The sequence below is a fragment of the Salvia hispanica genome, chromosome 2 (genome assembly GCF_029641045.1).
Source record: "Salvia hispanica isolate PSC_SH4W2 chromosome 2, Shi_PSC_v1, whole genome shotgun sequence".
In the NCBI taxonomy this organism is placed as follows: Eukaryota; Viridiplantae; Streptophyta; class Magnoliopsida; order Lamiales; family Lamiaceae; genus Salvia; species Salvia hispanica.
In genome coordinates, this window is record NC_142693.1 from 15,420,271 (window position 1) to 15,436,204 (window position 15,934).

At 38.3% G+C, this 15,934-nt stretch overlaps 1 protein-coding gene across 1 annotated transcript; it reads left to right on the forward strand.

Annotated features, from left to right (window-relative positions):
• The first annotated feature begins 14,803 nt into the window (after positions 1-14,803).
• Positions 14,804-15,367, forward strand: LOC148931638 (uncharacterized). Its single transcript, XM_089063477.1, has one exon. It carries the CDS (start codon positions 14,805-14,807, stop codon positions 15,210-15,212), a length of 408 nt encoding a protein of 135 aa, XP_088919603.1. The 5' UTR covers position 14,804; the 3' UTR covers positions 15,213-15,367.
• Positions 15,368-15,934: the final 567 nt, after the last annotated feature.

Here is a 15,934-nt window from a genome sequence, read left to right on the forward strand (position 1 = left end):
AATCCGTTAGGCTAATCGGGCCAAAATGAAATCCTTACATATTAAACTTATAAAGTTTTCTGAACACTTTTTTTTATGTCTTCCGTTGCATCAACAAACGGATCTCCACCAAAAATAAAAGTGAATGAAAGCTGGTAAAATATTAGCAAAAGGGAGATTATATTTTAATGTAAAAACACAACCCACAGATAGCTAAATAAGTACTATTGAAAATATAGTGGAAACGTAAGCGACTTGAGATTGAAAACAACAACACGACAGTTGCACAAAGCCAAAACTATATCATAAACTCATAATGAAAGAAGCCAAAATCAATAAAGGTCTCAGCCTCACATGAGAAATGACAAGTAATAAATTAATAAAAATCAAATTTTGGAATAAATAGGTTCTCCACAAAAACAATTACTGAAAATGTTAAACTAGCTGATAGTCTAGATGATGATCAAAGACAATGCAACAATTAATTCAAAACGCTTGAATGAGGACTTATTCTACTTCAATCATATCTGGAACTTCAGTCGGATCACTGACTTCACGCTCATAGTCTTCGCCATCTATTAAGATAATACATGAGATTAAAATAGTACTCCCTCCGTCCCGCTTAAGATGACACGTTTTCCTTTTTAGTCTGTCCCAACTAAGATGACACATTTCCTTTTTTGGTAACTTTCTCTCTCCAATTAATACACTCAACCACTTTTTCTCACTCCTATTAAAATATTCATCTTTCTTTATCTCTCTATTTTAATACTTCCACCAACCTTCTCTCTCTCCAATTAAACACTTTAACTAATAACTCCTAAAATCCCGTGCCGGCTAAGCAATGTGTCATCTTAGTCGGGACGGAGGGAGTATATATATTTTGATAGTTTAGAATTTTGAAATGAAATGAATACTTAACATCAGAATATCCGTGCAACCAATTATGCGTGCAAATAAGAGCTTGCACCTTTTCCGGAAGAAGCCTATTTCTGTATTTGTTCAAAACATGTGCTCCAATACTAAAGGATGATTCCGATGCTACTGTTGTTATAGGAATACTAAGTGATGCACTTTTTATTAGCACTAAATAAACCTGCAAGTATACAGAGTATATATAGTATAGCTAAAGATTAGTACCGAATATCGAACACGAGGAAGACGAACACAAAGTGTCTATCCTCTACTAAGACTCAAATACTATCTGGAAAAACAATTGGGTTTTGAAAACTTTTGAAAAAAACTAAAAACAATAGAAAACATAGACCAACTGACAGGTCCCAAGAGTGCAGTGCAGGTTTGTACTGTGATATGTGTCACTCGATCTAACAGGTCCAAAGGATTCGACTAGACTTCGAAGGCTAGAAGATCGTGGAACTATCAGAAAGGGGTCGTTGGGTGCACTCTGTCCTTTCAAAAACCTCAACCCACTATACTATAACTTAGCACAGGGAAGTAAAGGATCGATCCCACGAGGAAGTAGGTGTTACGGAACTGCATTTGAGGATGTTTTGGAAAAGAAAGGGGTTGGCTGCTGCCACGCAATTTTTGTGGGTCGAGAACTTAAAACTACTGGGTCTGAGAGATAAGCGAAACTTTACTCTACCTATTGAGTCTAATAGATCAGGAGAACTTTACTCTACCTACTCGGTCTAAAGGATCAGAAGAACTTTACTCTACCTATTGGGCCTAAGAAACGAAAGCGTACGGAACATACATGACTCAGAGAAAATGAGATATTTTTAAGTTCTAAGACAGCTGGGGTAAACTTAACTAGACAGACTTTCCTAATTTGGGCAAACAAGCATAAAGCGAAAAGCAAGACAAATTTCCTTAAACTACCAGGGTCTGGAAAAGCATGCAGAAAAGTAAAAGAGACAAAGTAGATCGTACTGACAAGTCTAGCAGATATGCAGAAAAAGTAAAGTACATGCAGAAAAGTACTGACATAAAGCAGATCTGGTTCTAACCACCAACAACTTCATCTTCTTCGGGAATCAAACGAGAATAGCAGATAAAACAGAGTTTTAAACACCATGAAAACAGAGCAAACATTAGATCTAGACTTAAAACGAGAAATTAAAGCCTAAACTAACAGATCTACGCTACTGGACCTAAAGGATGCAGAAACAGAAAGTAAATAGCCATAATCATGCATAACGTAAACATCAAGCACCAAATATGCGAAACTCCAACTCCGAAACACCAAGATTCAACAAATCCAAACATCTTCATATGCAAATTCCCAACCTCCAACAACAAACACAGATCTCAGCTCCAAACATCCAACAACAAACAAGAACGAAAGCTAAAAACAAGAGATGAACATAAACTCAGAGATATTCGACCAAAAGCAAACATAAACTTCCATAATAACTAGAAATAGGTCTGAATCCAGTAGATCAAAGCAAGGAACTAGAGTTGTGAAACTTAGAAATCAACAAGGTACTAAACGAAAGCAAATAAAATTGTTTCTTCGCCTCCACAAGGCGGTGTTACACAGCAAAATAACAACGATGACGATGAGAACCACGGTGGCCAGAATCCTCCATGTCCAAGTGCGCAGCAGTAGAAGATGAAAAATTTGAAGTAGAGAACTAGAACTAGAGCTAGGAGAGCGTAGAAGTGGTTGTTCACCGATTGTCTTGTTCTTCAAGGTTGAGCTCTTTATATATGTGAGGCTCTGATCCCTAGGGTATCCCCTCTGGTGATTTTACGCTCCTGCCCTTGAGTAAGACTCTTTAAAATAGTCTGCTCTCGCTCCATTCTGCTCCTGTCGCCAACTTTTGATTCTCCCAAGTCCGAACGACGACTTCTGATTTTTGCTTTGATTTCATCTCTTTTGCATTTGCCAGGTCCGGTAACAGCAACTCCTGGGTCCGACAGATTTACTACGCACCTGAACTCAATAACGCACGTTAGCGCCCCAAATGCACAGAATTTTAACCTTAAACCAATGCATGAAACGAGCCTTATCACCAACTAAAAGCGAATAAAACACAGAGAAAGACGATAGAGATAAGGGAATCCCAGGGATGTGTGTTCACAGTTATGGTTATACAAAATTCCAACTACAATACCCTAGCACAGTTTATACTTTGAAAGGATGAGTCACCTAGCTTATGCTCATGCGATACAAATGTTGATTACAACATTAGGGTTGTCAATCCTAACACGTAACTCCAAAAAGCTCCTAAAACCCTTGAAAAGTCCTCACTCTCAATTAACAGTGTCGTTTTAAGGGAAGCTAACTGTAGTGTCTACTAAGTGAATCTAACTCGCTAGAACTCTGTCACAGTTATGAAGCAAGTTATATTAAATCATACATTGTGTCACTCAATCATGCAGCATCAAAACTACTTAGGGAAGAAACAAAGTAAAAACAAAACGGATATTAGATAGAAAAAGGAATTTGTATAACCAAAGTCGTTACTAACACATCCCTAGAATCCTATGAGTTTAGTTACACATAATTGAATAAGCTAAAAACATAGATTGAAGGGAAGACAATTTGAACATAAAACTAAAGCAAATAAAACCCGTGGGTTGAATCCTTGTTGTTCTTGATGTTCTTGAAATCCTTCTCCAACTCCTTGCACCAATGAAGTACTCTAGGTCTTGATCTCTATGAAGTATTTTGCAAGTAGAAGTTCTCTCTTTTTTATGAAGCCTGAGGTCTTATTTAAAAGGGAAAGCCATGACTTGTTGTAGAAGGAAAAAATCTCCAAAATATGGTAAAACTGGGCGCAAATCTAGGGCTTCTCGGATTCGCCGCCTTTCTCCGGTGGGCCGCGTTGGATTCCAAAGAGTCTGTTCCCTCGGCGGCGGACCGCCGCACATCTTCCGGTGGTCTCCGGGCGAGACTTATCTTCCAAGCACATTTTTCCGAGGCGGACCGCTGCGTTGATCTGCCCGACGGGCGCCGGCGGTCGCCGCACACATCCGCGGCGGTCGCCGGTCGCCGTCTGACTCCAGATTTCCAAACTTGACATTTTGGCTCTCTTTTTTGGCTCAATTATGCACATTTCTCATAAAACACGTCAAAATACCTAAATAGACAAAATATGCAAATAATGGACGTGTAGAGTGACTTTGACATAAAAAAAACGGACCAAATAATGGCCTTAAAACAGTGCAAAATCCGAGCGTATCACTAAGCACATCACATGCCATCCTAGCAAGTTCTCCAAAACGCGGTGCATGGTCTCTCCAATAGTTCAGCAAATCGATTTTGACATTTTCATCCATCGGAGCTTCCTCCAAATATTCATCCAAAAGTGACTTTGTATTAGAAATTCCACCTTTATAATTCTTATATTCCTACAAAAATAATATCAATAAATAAGTTAAACTATAATTAAAAAGTAATATAAACAAAGAATCATGCAAGTATATGGTGGGAATAAAAAAGATTACGTACAACAAGTTCCATTTCACCCATATTCAATCCTTGCCCTGTTACTTCTTCGTTTTCCATGAATTCAGATACTCCAACTTGAGAATTAGAACTTCCACTAGACTGGAGAACTTTAAACAAGGATAAACCAATACCTCTTTTCCTATACTCATCATATAGAATATGCAACTTCATTTTCAACTTAGCGATTTTGTCCTTACTTGAAAGAGGATCAATTTTTGTATAAAAGTACTCCAAAAGCTTCAATTTCATTCTTGGATCAAACACTGCTCCTATAGAGAGAATTTCACTGTACTCTTCCCAATATTTTTCAAACTTTGATTTCATCATAATAGACATAGACTTCACCACTTCATCTTGACTTCTAGAATTTGTCTCCAACAAGCGGGCAATCTTCCAAACTTCCAAAAATACAAATTGGAAGTAGGGTAAGAAGAACCAGAAATCAAAGTAGTAATATCGTAAAATGGCTTCAAGAATATACGCATCACTTCCCCTCTTTCCCACTCTTCTTCAGTAGGACAATGCTTATAAGCTAAATCATCATATTTAAGCATAAAAAAAGCTCGTCGGTATTTAATTCCACTATCAAGCATTAAATATGTGGAATTCCAACGAGTAGGCACATCCATGCAAAGTGAAGAAGTAAATTCAACACCAGTTTTTCGAGCACATTCCTTAAACTTTATCATTCTCGCTTCTGATGCTTTTACGTATTTGATACTGGCTCTAATCTTATCCAAACTTTCACTAACAACTTTTATCCCTTTTTGAACTATAAGATTCAAAATATGTGCACAACATCTCACGTGAAAATGTTCACCATTACACAATAAAGAATTCTGCATATGAAGTCTTGAAATCAAAATATTCACCATAGAGTTATTGGCAGAAGCATTATCCAAAGTCAAGGAAAAAACTTTCCTATCTATCTTCCAATCCACCAAAATATCATAGATTTTTTTAGCTAATTCGGGTCCAGAATGTGGAGGGGGCATAGAACAAAACGCAAGTATTTTGTTATTCAATTTTCAGTTTTCATCCACGTAATGTGCAGTCAAACAAATGTAACCCGAATTAGTACAAGTAGTCCATACATCAGAAGTCAAACACAACATACCTGGAATAGAATTCAATTTGACCTTCAATTTCTCCTTTTCAGATTCATACATACTCATCACATCAAAAGCATGAGTATTTTAATGGAAGATCACGTGTTACTGATATCCTAGTCATCCACTCCCTACATATTTTCAGATTTATTTCTTTACTCCTAGCCTTTAACTTTCCATCATGATCAAAAAACATAGCACCAACATCTCCAAATTTTGGTTTAGACTTACAAACCTTCAAATGACGACTAAAAGTTGAAGTTCCATGTTTTGTACCTTCATATGCATATGCTTGACTACAATGATTGCACTTGACAATTAACTTTCCATCTTTATCAGATATTTCCTCCGTAAAATGATTCCAAACATCGGATGTTTTTCTCTTCATGGTTTTTGAATCATCTAAAACATTCAAATTCTCATCAGTTTCCCAGGTATAGTCGAAGATGAGGTTTCCATTTTAATTAACTGCAATATAAGCAAAAGCAAATCAAAACTCAAATATAAAAGAATATTATTACAAAACAAAAACAAATCATAAAAATAAAGTTTAATTGACTTAATGGTATGATGAGATTAGTTCTGAGACCTGTATTCCTTCAAGAATGGTTGTACAAATTTAATATATTGTCATTAAATAAAAAGCCTACATTAAAAACCCAAAAAAATTCTTTTTTCCATTGAAAAAGTTAATTGCAATGCTTAAAAGCAAACCTAACTAACTCTTCAACAATAGCTATTAATTCCTCATTCTGGTCCAAGGAATTCAATAAACACAAAATACCATACTGCCAAGAAAATCAGAAAGGTCATAGTCTATATAGCCTATAGTAATCAATTATGAACAATGAAGCATTATAGTAATCAAATTACAAAAAACGAAGCTTAATCATCACACAAACTAAAGAGTGACTAGAATACAACTCGTACCATTAAATTATTAACAAAGTCGAATCATCACAAACTTTAAAAAATACATTCCAAAGGAGAACTAGCGCAGAAACCATAAGAACATAAAATCCTAAAGCACTAAAAACTGTAACGAAGCTTACCTTAAGTGGAGGCTCGGTGTGGTTCGTTGATTCGTTCGTCTGTGACTATGTGGAGAGAAAATCACGAGGACGTTGTAATGGGAGATATTGAGGGAGGAGTGGTGTAATGACTGTCGTCTGTCCGTATATATAGGCGTAGTATGTGGAGAAGAGAAACTATAAATGGTAATACATGCAGCGTATAACACAGTTATTTACTTATTCAAATTTTTAAACCCTAATTTTAAATGGTAATACATGCGGCGTATAACACAGTTATTTACTTATTTAAATTTTTAAACCCTAATTTTTGACTTAAACATGTAACCCATCGGGCCGACCCACAACCCGGCTGGGCCGACCCACATAACCCGCAACCCATTAGGGCTGGCCCTAATAGCCCGGTTTCATATTCGGGCCACGATTTTGCAGCCCTAACCTTGTAATTTTATTGGGTTGTTCGGGTCGACCCACGGGTTTCAGGCTCAATTGACATCCCTAAACATTGGGGTAAAATTGTATGACCAAATATGGAAAATTCTAAATGTGACTCTTAAATTGGGATGGACTTTTATGGCAAAAAGTGACTCTTAATCTGGGACGAAGGGAGTATTTTTTTATTTTCTAGGATTTTAATTATGTATTTTTATTTTTTAGGATTTTAATTATGTAATTTTATTTTTTAATGTATTTTTATAATGTAGAAATGTTTTTAGTAATTGAAGCATATAAATTGAATAATAGAATGGTGGGACCCTTGTGCTTGTCCTTGCTGAAGAGCACGGATGTGGGTGTTGTGCTCTTAGTTAAGGAAAATGAGTAAAAGTGGGTCCGGACCCACCTCCGTGCTCTTATTTAAGAGCACGGATGGGGATGCTCTAAAATATCATTACGCGTGCCTATTGTATGTTAAATATGTCAGGTCTACCGTATCTAAATGTGTCATTGTGTAAATTGTAATTGTTGGAAAAAAATCATAGCATTAATGTGATTTATTCTAATTGATCATTCTTCATAAATAGAATAGGATTTCCTTGATTGTATTACCATGTGTAAATTAGACCTTTGCCTATAAAAGGTTGTAGTCTCTGTAATATCATTCATGAAATAAAATTACAACATTAATCCCCCAAATACGATTCTTCATGGCGTCAGAGCAGGAGAAATTCTGCCTCAGAAAACTTTCATCATAGCCTGTTTTTATACCCAATTCTCGGCCAAGAAACTAAAACCAAACACAGAAACCAATCCTTATCCTTATACACAGAGATGACAGATTCAGAGGAGGAGAAAGTAACAACCGAATCATCCAAACTAAGAACGACCATGAATGTTACCGTGGCGTTCAAATTGAACGGAAAGAACTATCCGTTGTGGTCACGACTGATGAAGGTCGCGATAGGGAGCAGAAGGGGATACTCCCATATCACCGACGAACCACCCGAACCAGATAGCAAGGGATACCGCGATTGGGAGAAAACCGATCTTGTGGTCTTCTCATGGATCGTCGACAATATCGAAACTGATATTCTAGCCGATTTTGCCCATCACCAGACTTCCAAAGCATTGTGGGACAACTTACAAATCACCTTCGAGAGCAAGGCGGATCCATACCTGATATATGACCTGGAAGACAAGGTAATCTCAATTAGACAAGGGGATTTGGATCTCGAAACTTATTACTGTTGAATCCACGGTTTGTGGGTGAATGTCGATAGAAGCCAAAAATCGTCGGTGACGTGCTGTGAAAAAGGAATCAAGCAGTTCCAACAATTCTCAAATGAGAAACGGTTGATCAAATTCCTCCCTGGATTGAATGAGGAGTTCGACAGAATCCGGCGGGACATTCTCAAGCTGGAGCGATACCCCTCAGTCGAAGAAGCCTACGGATATGTGAAGAGGGAGACGGCTCGACGGAAGATCATGCCACCGACGTCCTCTCCGCTCACCGGAAGTGTCGATGCATCATCGGGGGAGACAGGTTACGGATTTGGAGCGCAAAGAGATCGACCCAATAACCGGAATGGACAGCGACCGCCACCTACTGGAGGAGACGGCCACCAAACCGGAGCGAAACCAGACAAAAGCAAATTATGGTGCTCCCACTATGGGAAAAACAAACACACAAATGAGAACTGCTTCCTACGGGTGGGATACCCGGAATGGTAGGACGAGAGGCAGAGCGGGCTCAGGCGAAGTTCGCCGCAGCCAACATCGCAGAGACGGGACAGCGACAGAACGCCCAAATCGCGCAACGGGACGGAGTAATCGGTGACGGGAACAAACGAGATAACACCAATCATCCCGAAATTGCCGCTGGTGGTGGTGGTGGCAACAGCGGCGGCGGCGGAGGCGGAGGCGGTGGAATTCGGGTCGGAAACTTCGTGGAGAGAGCTGGAGTGGGGGAGGCGGCAGTTTAACAGGAGGTAACGGGTTTGGTCACCCACCAAACCCTAATAAATCTCTTAAATTTCAATTCAGTCCCTCTATTTTTCCTAAATTTCGTCAAAAACCTCATTTTATATATAAGCCCCCAGATCTATTGAAATATGATAAGTCACCCACGAAATTTGGTAGTTCTAAATTTGCTCCAGAAAATGATACCATTGATACCGAGAATCGTTTTGCACCTCTGATAAATTTTTCCGTTGCATTTAACGTGAAAAATAATGAGAGAATAAATAGGGAGGGTTGGTTTTTTTATTGTGGGGCCACAGATACTATGACACCTGAGAGAGATGATTTTATTGATTTTGGTGAAATTACTAAGACTTTTATTCGGACTGCAAATGGGGAACTAATTACAGTGGCCAGGACTGGAACTATAGAGATTTCTCCAAATCTTTAATCATCAAACTACTTATTTGTTCCAAGTTTATTTCAGAGATTGATGTATGTGAGTCATGTGACAAGAGAGTTGAACTGTACACTCCTAATACATCCGAGTTTTTGTATTTTACAGGATATTCGGATGAGGAAGATCGTTGGGCGTGGCACTAAGAACCAAGGACTCTACTACGTGGATGGGGTAGCTCAACATGGTACTGCGATGCTGGCTCACGGATCCACGAAAGAAGAGGCTTGGCTGTGGCACAGAAGACTAGGACATCCTTCCCCTGGTTATTTTAAGCTTTTGTTTCCAGATTTTGCACTTCCTAAAATTTTTTCTTTCGAGACATGTGTTTTGGCCAAGAGCCACAGACAATCTTTTAAGCCTTCAAATACTCGTATGAAATTTATGTTTGATCTAGTGCATGCTGATGTTTGGGTTCCTGCACCGGTTATTAGGGGAAATGGTTACAAATATTTTGTTACATTTATTGATGATTGCACTAGGATGACTTGGATTTATGTTTGATCTAGTGCATGCTGATGTATGAAACCGAGTTCTTTTACCCACACCACCTTAGCATTCAGGGGGAGCGCAAAATCCTAAAAATAATCACGGGAACTGTCTAAGTTGGTTTGTGCTACCTCTAAGCCCTTTGATTGAGGATCAAACAGAGGCAGTTGTCACTACCGCCGAGCAAGCCTCACCACAAGAGTCTTCTCAACCATTGTCTCCCGATCCTTCTCCAAGAATATCCAAGGTAAATCCCAAATCTAAAGTTGAGCAGATTACTACAGTTGTTACTAACAGTGCAGAGAATGAGGATAATATTGTGGATAGTGACACTGGGAGATACATTCTTCCACACATAATCACTCGAGGCATTCCCCCAAAGAGATACTCTCCCGATAAAATTGGTACAAAAAGCAGATATGGAGTGACAAATTTCGTGCAAGGGAATTTGACCAATATGGCATGGGCCTTTGAAGTGGCACTATATGAGGAAGAGGAAATCCCACAAACCGCAGAAGAAGCAATGAAGCATAAACATTGGAGGAAAGCCATGTTCACTGAAATGAAAGCATTGATGAAAAATAATACCTGGGTGAAAGGAGAGCTACCAAAAGGAATCAAAGTTGTTGGATGTAGATGGGTGTTTACAATCAAACGAACACCAGATGGCTCGATTGAAAGATACAATGCACGACTCGTGGCGAAAGGGTATACTCAGACCTATGGAGTTGACTATGCAGAGACTTTTTCGCTAGTAGCTAAGATCAATACAGTGAGAGTTCTCTTCTCCATTGAGGCGAACAATGATTGGCCCCTCCACCGGTTTGATGTGACAAACGCGTTTCTGCACGGTACGTTGCCAAAGCCGGTATTCATGATTCCCCCCCACCTCCCCCATGGGTTCACTGAGGAGTTCCAGCCCGGGGAAGTATGTCAACTCAAGAAGACATTGTATGGATTGAAGCAATCTCCGAAGGCCTGGTTTGGTAGGTTCACTGAAGTAATAAAGAAATATGACTACAAACAGAGTAATTCGGACCATACTTTGTTCTTCAAGAAGAAGAATGAGAAGATCACATGTCTTATCATCCATGTTGACAACATGATCGTCAAAGGGATGATGAAGAAGAAATTGGCGAGCTAAGGAAGAATTTGTTCAAGGAGTTTGAAATGAAGGACCTTGGACCCCTTAAATATTTTTTGGGGATTGAAGTTTTGAGATCGGATCCGGGAATCTTCATTAACCAAAGAAAATACATTCTTGACCTTCTAGCTGAAGTTGGAATGATAGACTGCAAGCCAGCTGACACTCCAATAATACAGAATCATAGATTACAAATACTCGAAGGGGTAAGACTCACTAACATGGAGAGATATCAGAGACTAGTAGGGAAGCTTATCTATCTCTCCCATACTAGGCCAGATATAGCATATGTCGTGGGAATAGTGAGTCAGTTTATGCACTCACCACAGGAAGACCATTGGGAAGCTGCACTACGGATCGTTCTGTACTTAAAGGGCAGTGCTGAACATGGAGTATTGTTCGAGAAACATGGGCATTTGGAGATTAATGGCTTTACTGATGCTGATTGGGTAGGAAACCCGAATGACAGAAAATCCATTGCCAGGTACTTCACCTTTGCTGGAGGCAACCTTGTCACTTGGAGAAGCAAGAAGCAGAAGGTGGTTGCACTATCAGGTGCCGAAGTAGAATTCCGAGGAATCAGGAGTGGACTTACTAAGATACTATGGCTAAAAAGACGCGTGACAGAACTTGATCTTGACATACCCAAGCCGTGAAAGCTATTTTGTGATACTAAAGCAGTGGACTCCAAGTCTTTTAGAGAAGTATTGGGCAAGTTAAGTATTGGTAATCCCAGTGCTTAACTTGAGGGGAGTGTTGGAAAGAAATCATAGCATTAATATGATTTATTCTAATTGATCGTTCTCCGTAAATAGAATAGGATCTCCTTGATTGTATTACCATATGTAAATTAGACCTTTGCCTATAGAAGGTTGTAGTCTCTGTAATATCATTCATGAAATAAGATTTCAACATTAATCCCCCAAATACGATTCTTCAGTAATATTACCTCTAAGGGGATTCAGTTTGCAAGATTATTTCTTAGGATTAAAAATATAGTGTGTTTGGTTCATAGGATTTAACCCCACAACTCAATCCTAGATGGATAATCATAGGAAAATTAGTCATATCTTACCCCCTCCAACTAAAATAATCTCACAACTCAATCCTATATTATATCTCGATACTATTTTTGAAGGAATTGGCAGCGGAAGCGCGTTCGAATATCATAATTTAATAATTAATCGAACAAATAAATCACTTAATAATCAGATCTATTTAGTATATTATTTAGACAAAATCTATTCGCGTAATTCTCACATGTATCATGCTCATAACTTGAATTGATCGTGCTTTAAGTATATAGAAACCTAAAACATGCTTTTCTACGGAGCAGAAATAATACCTAATTAATTCTCCAAAGAATTGATGATGGCTAGCAACTTCTCCACGTGACGCTTTGAATACTAGACCACAGATCTTCTCTCTGGTTCCTGAACTGTACTCCAATATCAGTGTGGGCTGATCTCACCGGAATACTAGGACTTAAATAAAGAAGACAGAAGAAATCCTACCCTAAGAGGAGAAAATTTCGATCCCTACTAAGAGAGGGGGACGAAAATTTGAGAAATAATAATTATTATTTATGTCTCCTTTATTCTCCTATTTATATTAAGTTCCTTTTGGGCCCAGACAGGAATCTATGGAAGGTTTTGGATATGGGCTCATCCAATTTACTTTTTACTAATTAAATTGAACCCACAATTTAATACTAAGCTTTAATTGGAATATCACGAGCAGCCACTACAGAAGTAATATTGAACTCTCCCCATCCAAATCCGAAATTATAAGTAATCCGAGTTTCCGTTTTAACTTTCATTTCCCGCGCTTAAGATAAAAATGTTCATTAATTAATTAATGTCTGCTATGGACTTAATTAATTAATTTCTTATTAATTCCAAGAGTGAACTTAGCATGAACGCTTATTTATTATTCATAGAGTGATCAAACTCCAACTAGCTAGGTTCCGAATAATAAAACCTCGTTTCGCGCTCCTCTTGAGGACATTATCAAACGAGACCCACCTCGCCCATGATTCAATATAATAGCAATCCTAGCACCGCTAGATATTAATCACCACTACCCAATATATCAGGATTATTGGGTTACGAAAAACCCGCACCATTTGATAAGTCAAAGTAATGCATAATCAATACCGTATGCTCAATGCTAACCTACATTGATTAAGAAACAAATATGTATCAAGACCTCGCCTTTAAGTAGATAGCACAAAGACAAGTCTTGCTGTTAGATCCGTTCAGTGCTTTACCACACCAATGTCATCTTATTTCAGTAAGGCTTAGAAATATGCGAACTGACATTGCAACCTTTCACGATGCATAGTCTAATTCCATCTAGAAATTCTTCTTTTTCTTTGTTTAGGATTGACCGTGTTACCTTAAAGTGGACGCCGCCCACAACCGGTCTACTAAAACAAAGACTTAGACTTTGTTAAGTTAACTTGTACATTAAATCATGCAATTAACATCCATTAAATATAAAACATAACAACATTATGACAAAAATAATCTGTTTTATTTCTTGGAAAATAAAATAAGAGTTTTACAATATTCAATCACTCGAAACGTGATTTCTAGTATACAAACTCTAACAATTTTATCTCGGAAACCAAACACCTCCTTATAGAATTTGATGAGAAAAATTAGATTTTCATGTTTTGCGTTGTCACGTGGGCTATCCCCATACAAAACAAGATAGTGTTCCAAGATGTCGAACCCAATTGAGAGTTTGAGAAAATAAAATTATTTTGGCTCCTTGGAATTTAGGCGAAAGGATGGTGCCCAGATTTTGCATTCTCGTCGGGCTATTTGTTTGATAATTTGGGCAAAATCCCATGGACTAGTGCAAGGAATAATCAGAGAATAAGGTGCAACGCATAACTTCTGGTATGGTGTTTTTTTTGGCCTGATTTTTGGGTATCTACTTATAGTCGATCGTATATGTGTATGTTTGTTCTTTGCTCTAACTCTGATTGATTGTGTTGAGTCGTTGTTCTTTGATTCTGCTTGGTGATTTGCTTTCTTGACAAGAGATGTTCCCGTTGTTTTTCTTTTAGATTAGTTTAGCTTTTAGTTCTTTTGGCTTGTTTTTGTTTGTATTCTGCGTATTTTGGACTTTTCACTCGTTAACTCTGAATGCGCAGTCTATTTGTTATTTATAGTAAAAGTAAATGAGAATTTTTATATGGGACACACTAAATGAAATGAACTCTTATTTTAGGATGGATGGAATACTTTTAGTACAAAAATCGCACCAATATCATGAACAGCTTCATTTTGCAGGGATCAATAATTTCAGAAACTTAATATACATGAGAACAGAAAAACCTTAAAAAAACAAACAAAACATGACCTCTTGAGTTACACTTGGGGCAAGAAACTTTATAACCTATTACTCCACAAATGAGCTGTTGCCTTTCCCTTGATACTTATACTATATTCAAGCAAGAGTCCTCAAATATGGCACTCTTGCTGCCTGCTGCAAGACAAAGGTAGGGATATAGATACCAATTTTTAAAATCCAATCACAATTTCCGAAAAAGTCCACCACTTTTACCAACAATGAATAATCAAAACATTAGAGTTATTGCATGGCATCCTTCCATGTGCTCCCCTTGGCCCACACCGCCAAAAGAGCCTCACAACCCGCAACGTATCACTTTCCAAATCGCATCATAATGTTGTACTAATAAACAAATCTTATCCAACATTTATATAAATACCACAACACATTAATCTTCAAATTAGCTTCATTCCAAATGAGATCCAAAAGGGTCGGAGCGCAGAGCAAATTCGTCCGTTACATCAAATGCCCGTTCCGGGCCCTGGCCCGGGCCCGGGACCTCTACATGCAGAGCCTCATGGCCACGGGCGGCGGCTGCGTGACGTACGGCAACGCCATGGGGTGCCCGACCCCGCACATTGCTAGTCTGCCCAGAAGCGCGAGTGTCAACTCGGGCTTCAGAAGTGCAGACGAGCAACTGCGGGACCTCATGAGGCTCACTCCGGCCGCTGCCCCGGCCGGAGCGGGAGGGTTGAGGCGGAGCAAGACGGTTGCTCATGGAAGGATTAATGAGGAAGACGACAGAATGGGGTTGTTGGGAGAATTTGTATACCACAGGAATAAAACTTATGCACATTCGTCTACACTCAAGCTTCTCCCATGATCAATTTTTTTTTTTTTTATGTCTGTTTATGATAATAATGTTGATTTGTAATTTATGTAAATGTCATGTTTGTTGTTTTGTTGGCACTAATGTATGTTACTTTTATTGATTAGATTTGAGTCTATATTTTTCTTAAAAGGCTTATATTGGCAATATGTGTTCATGTGTAGACATTTGATATTCAAAGTGAAAGTTGCTATGGATCACAGCCAAGGGAATGAAAAACAAGGAAAAATAAAAGGTGTTAAGGCTTAATTAATTATTTTAATGTTGCTAACTGCTAAGGAGTGGTAGTATATAATATAGAACTGCACGTTCGCTCCTGTAAAGACATGATTATGAAATTAAGTGATTAAGTGATTAATTAAGTTGGGTGGTCCTTTCGGTTTGGGGTTTAATATTTTATTGCCACTTAATTATAATTCACGGATGGTTCTTAGGAAGCTAGCTACATCTTTTGAAAAATATAACTACTGCTACTACCATGTGTGGATCATTTCTAATTTGACACGAGATTTTATACAGTGATGTTTTGTTAATAGAGTAGAGTGATAAAGTAAGAGAAAAGGAAAAAGTAAAGAGAGTGTTGTTTCTATATTAATGTGTCATTTAGAATGAGACATCTCAAAAAAAACATGTGTACTAACTTAGAGTGAAACGGAGGCTGGAGGGAGTAGTTTTTAGCAATATGTTTGTTTGTGTGAGTGTAAGCTAATTCTACA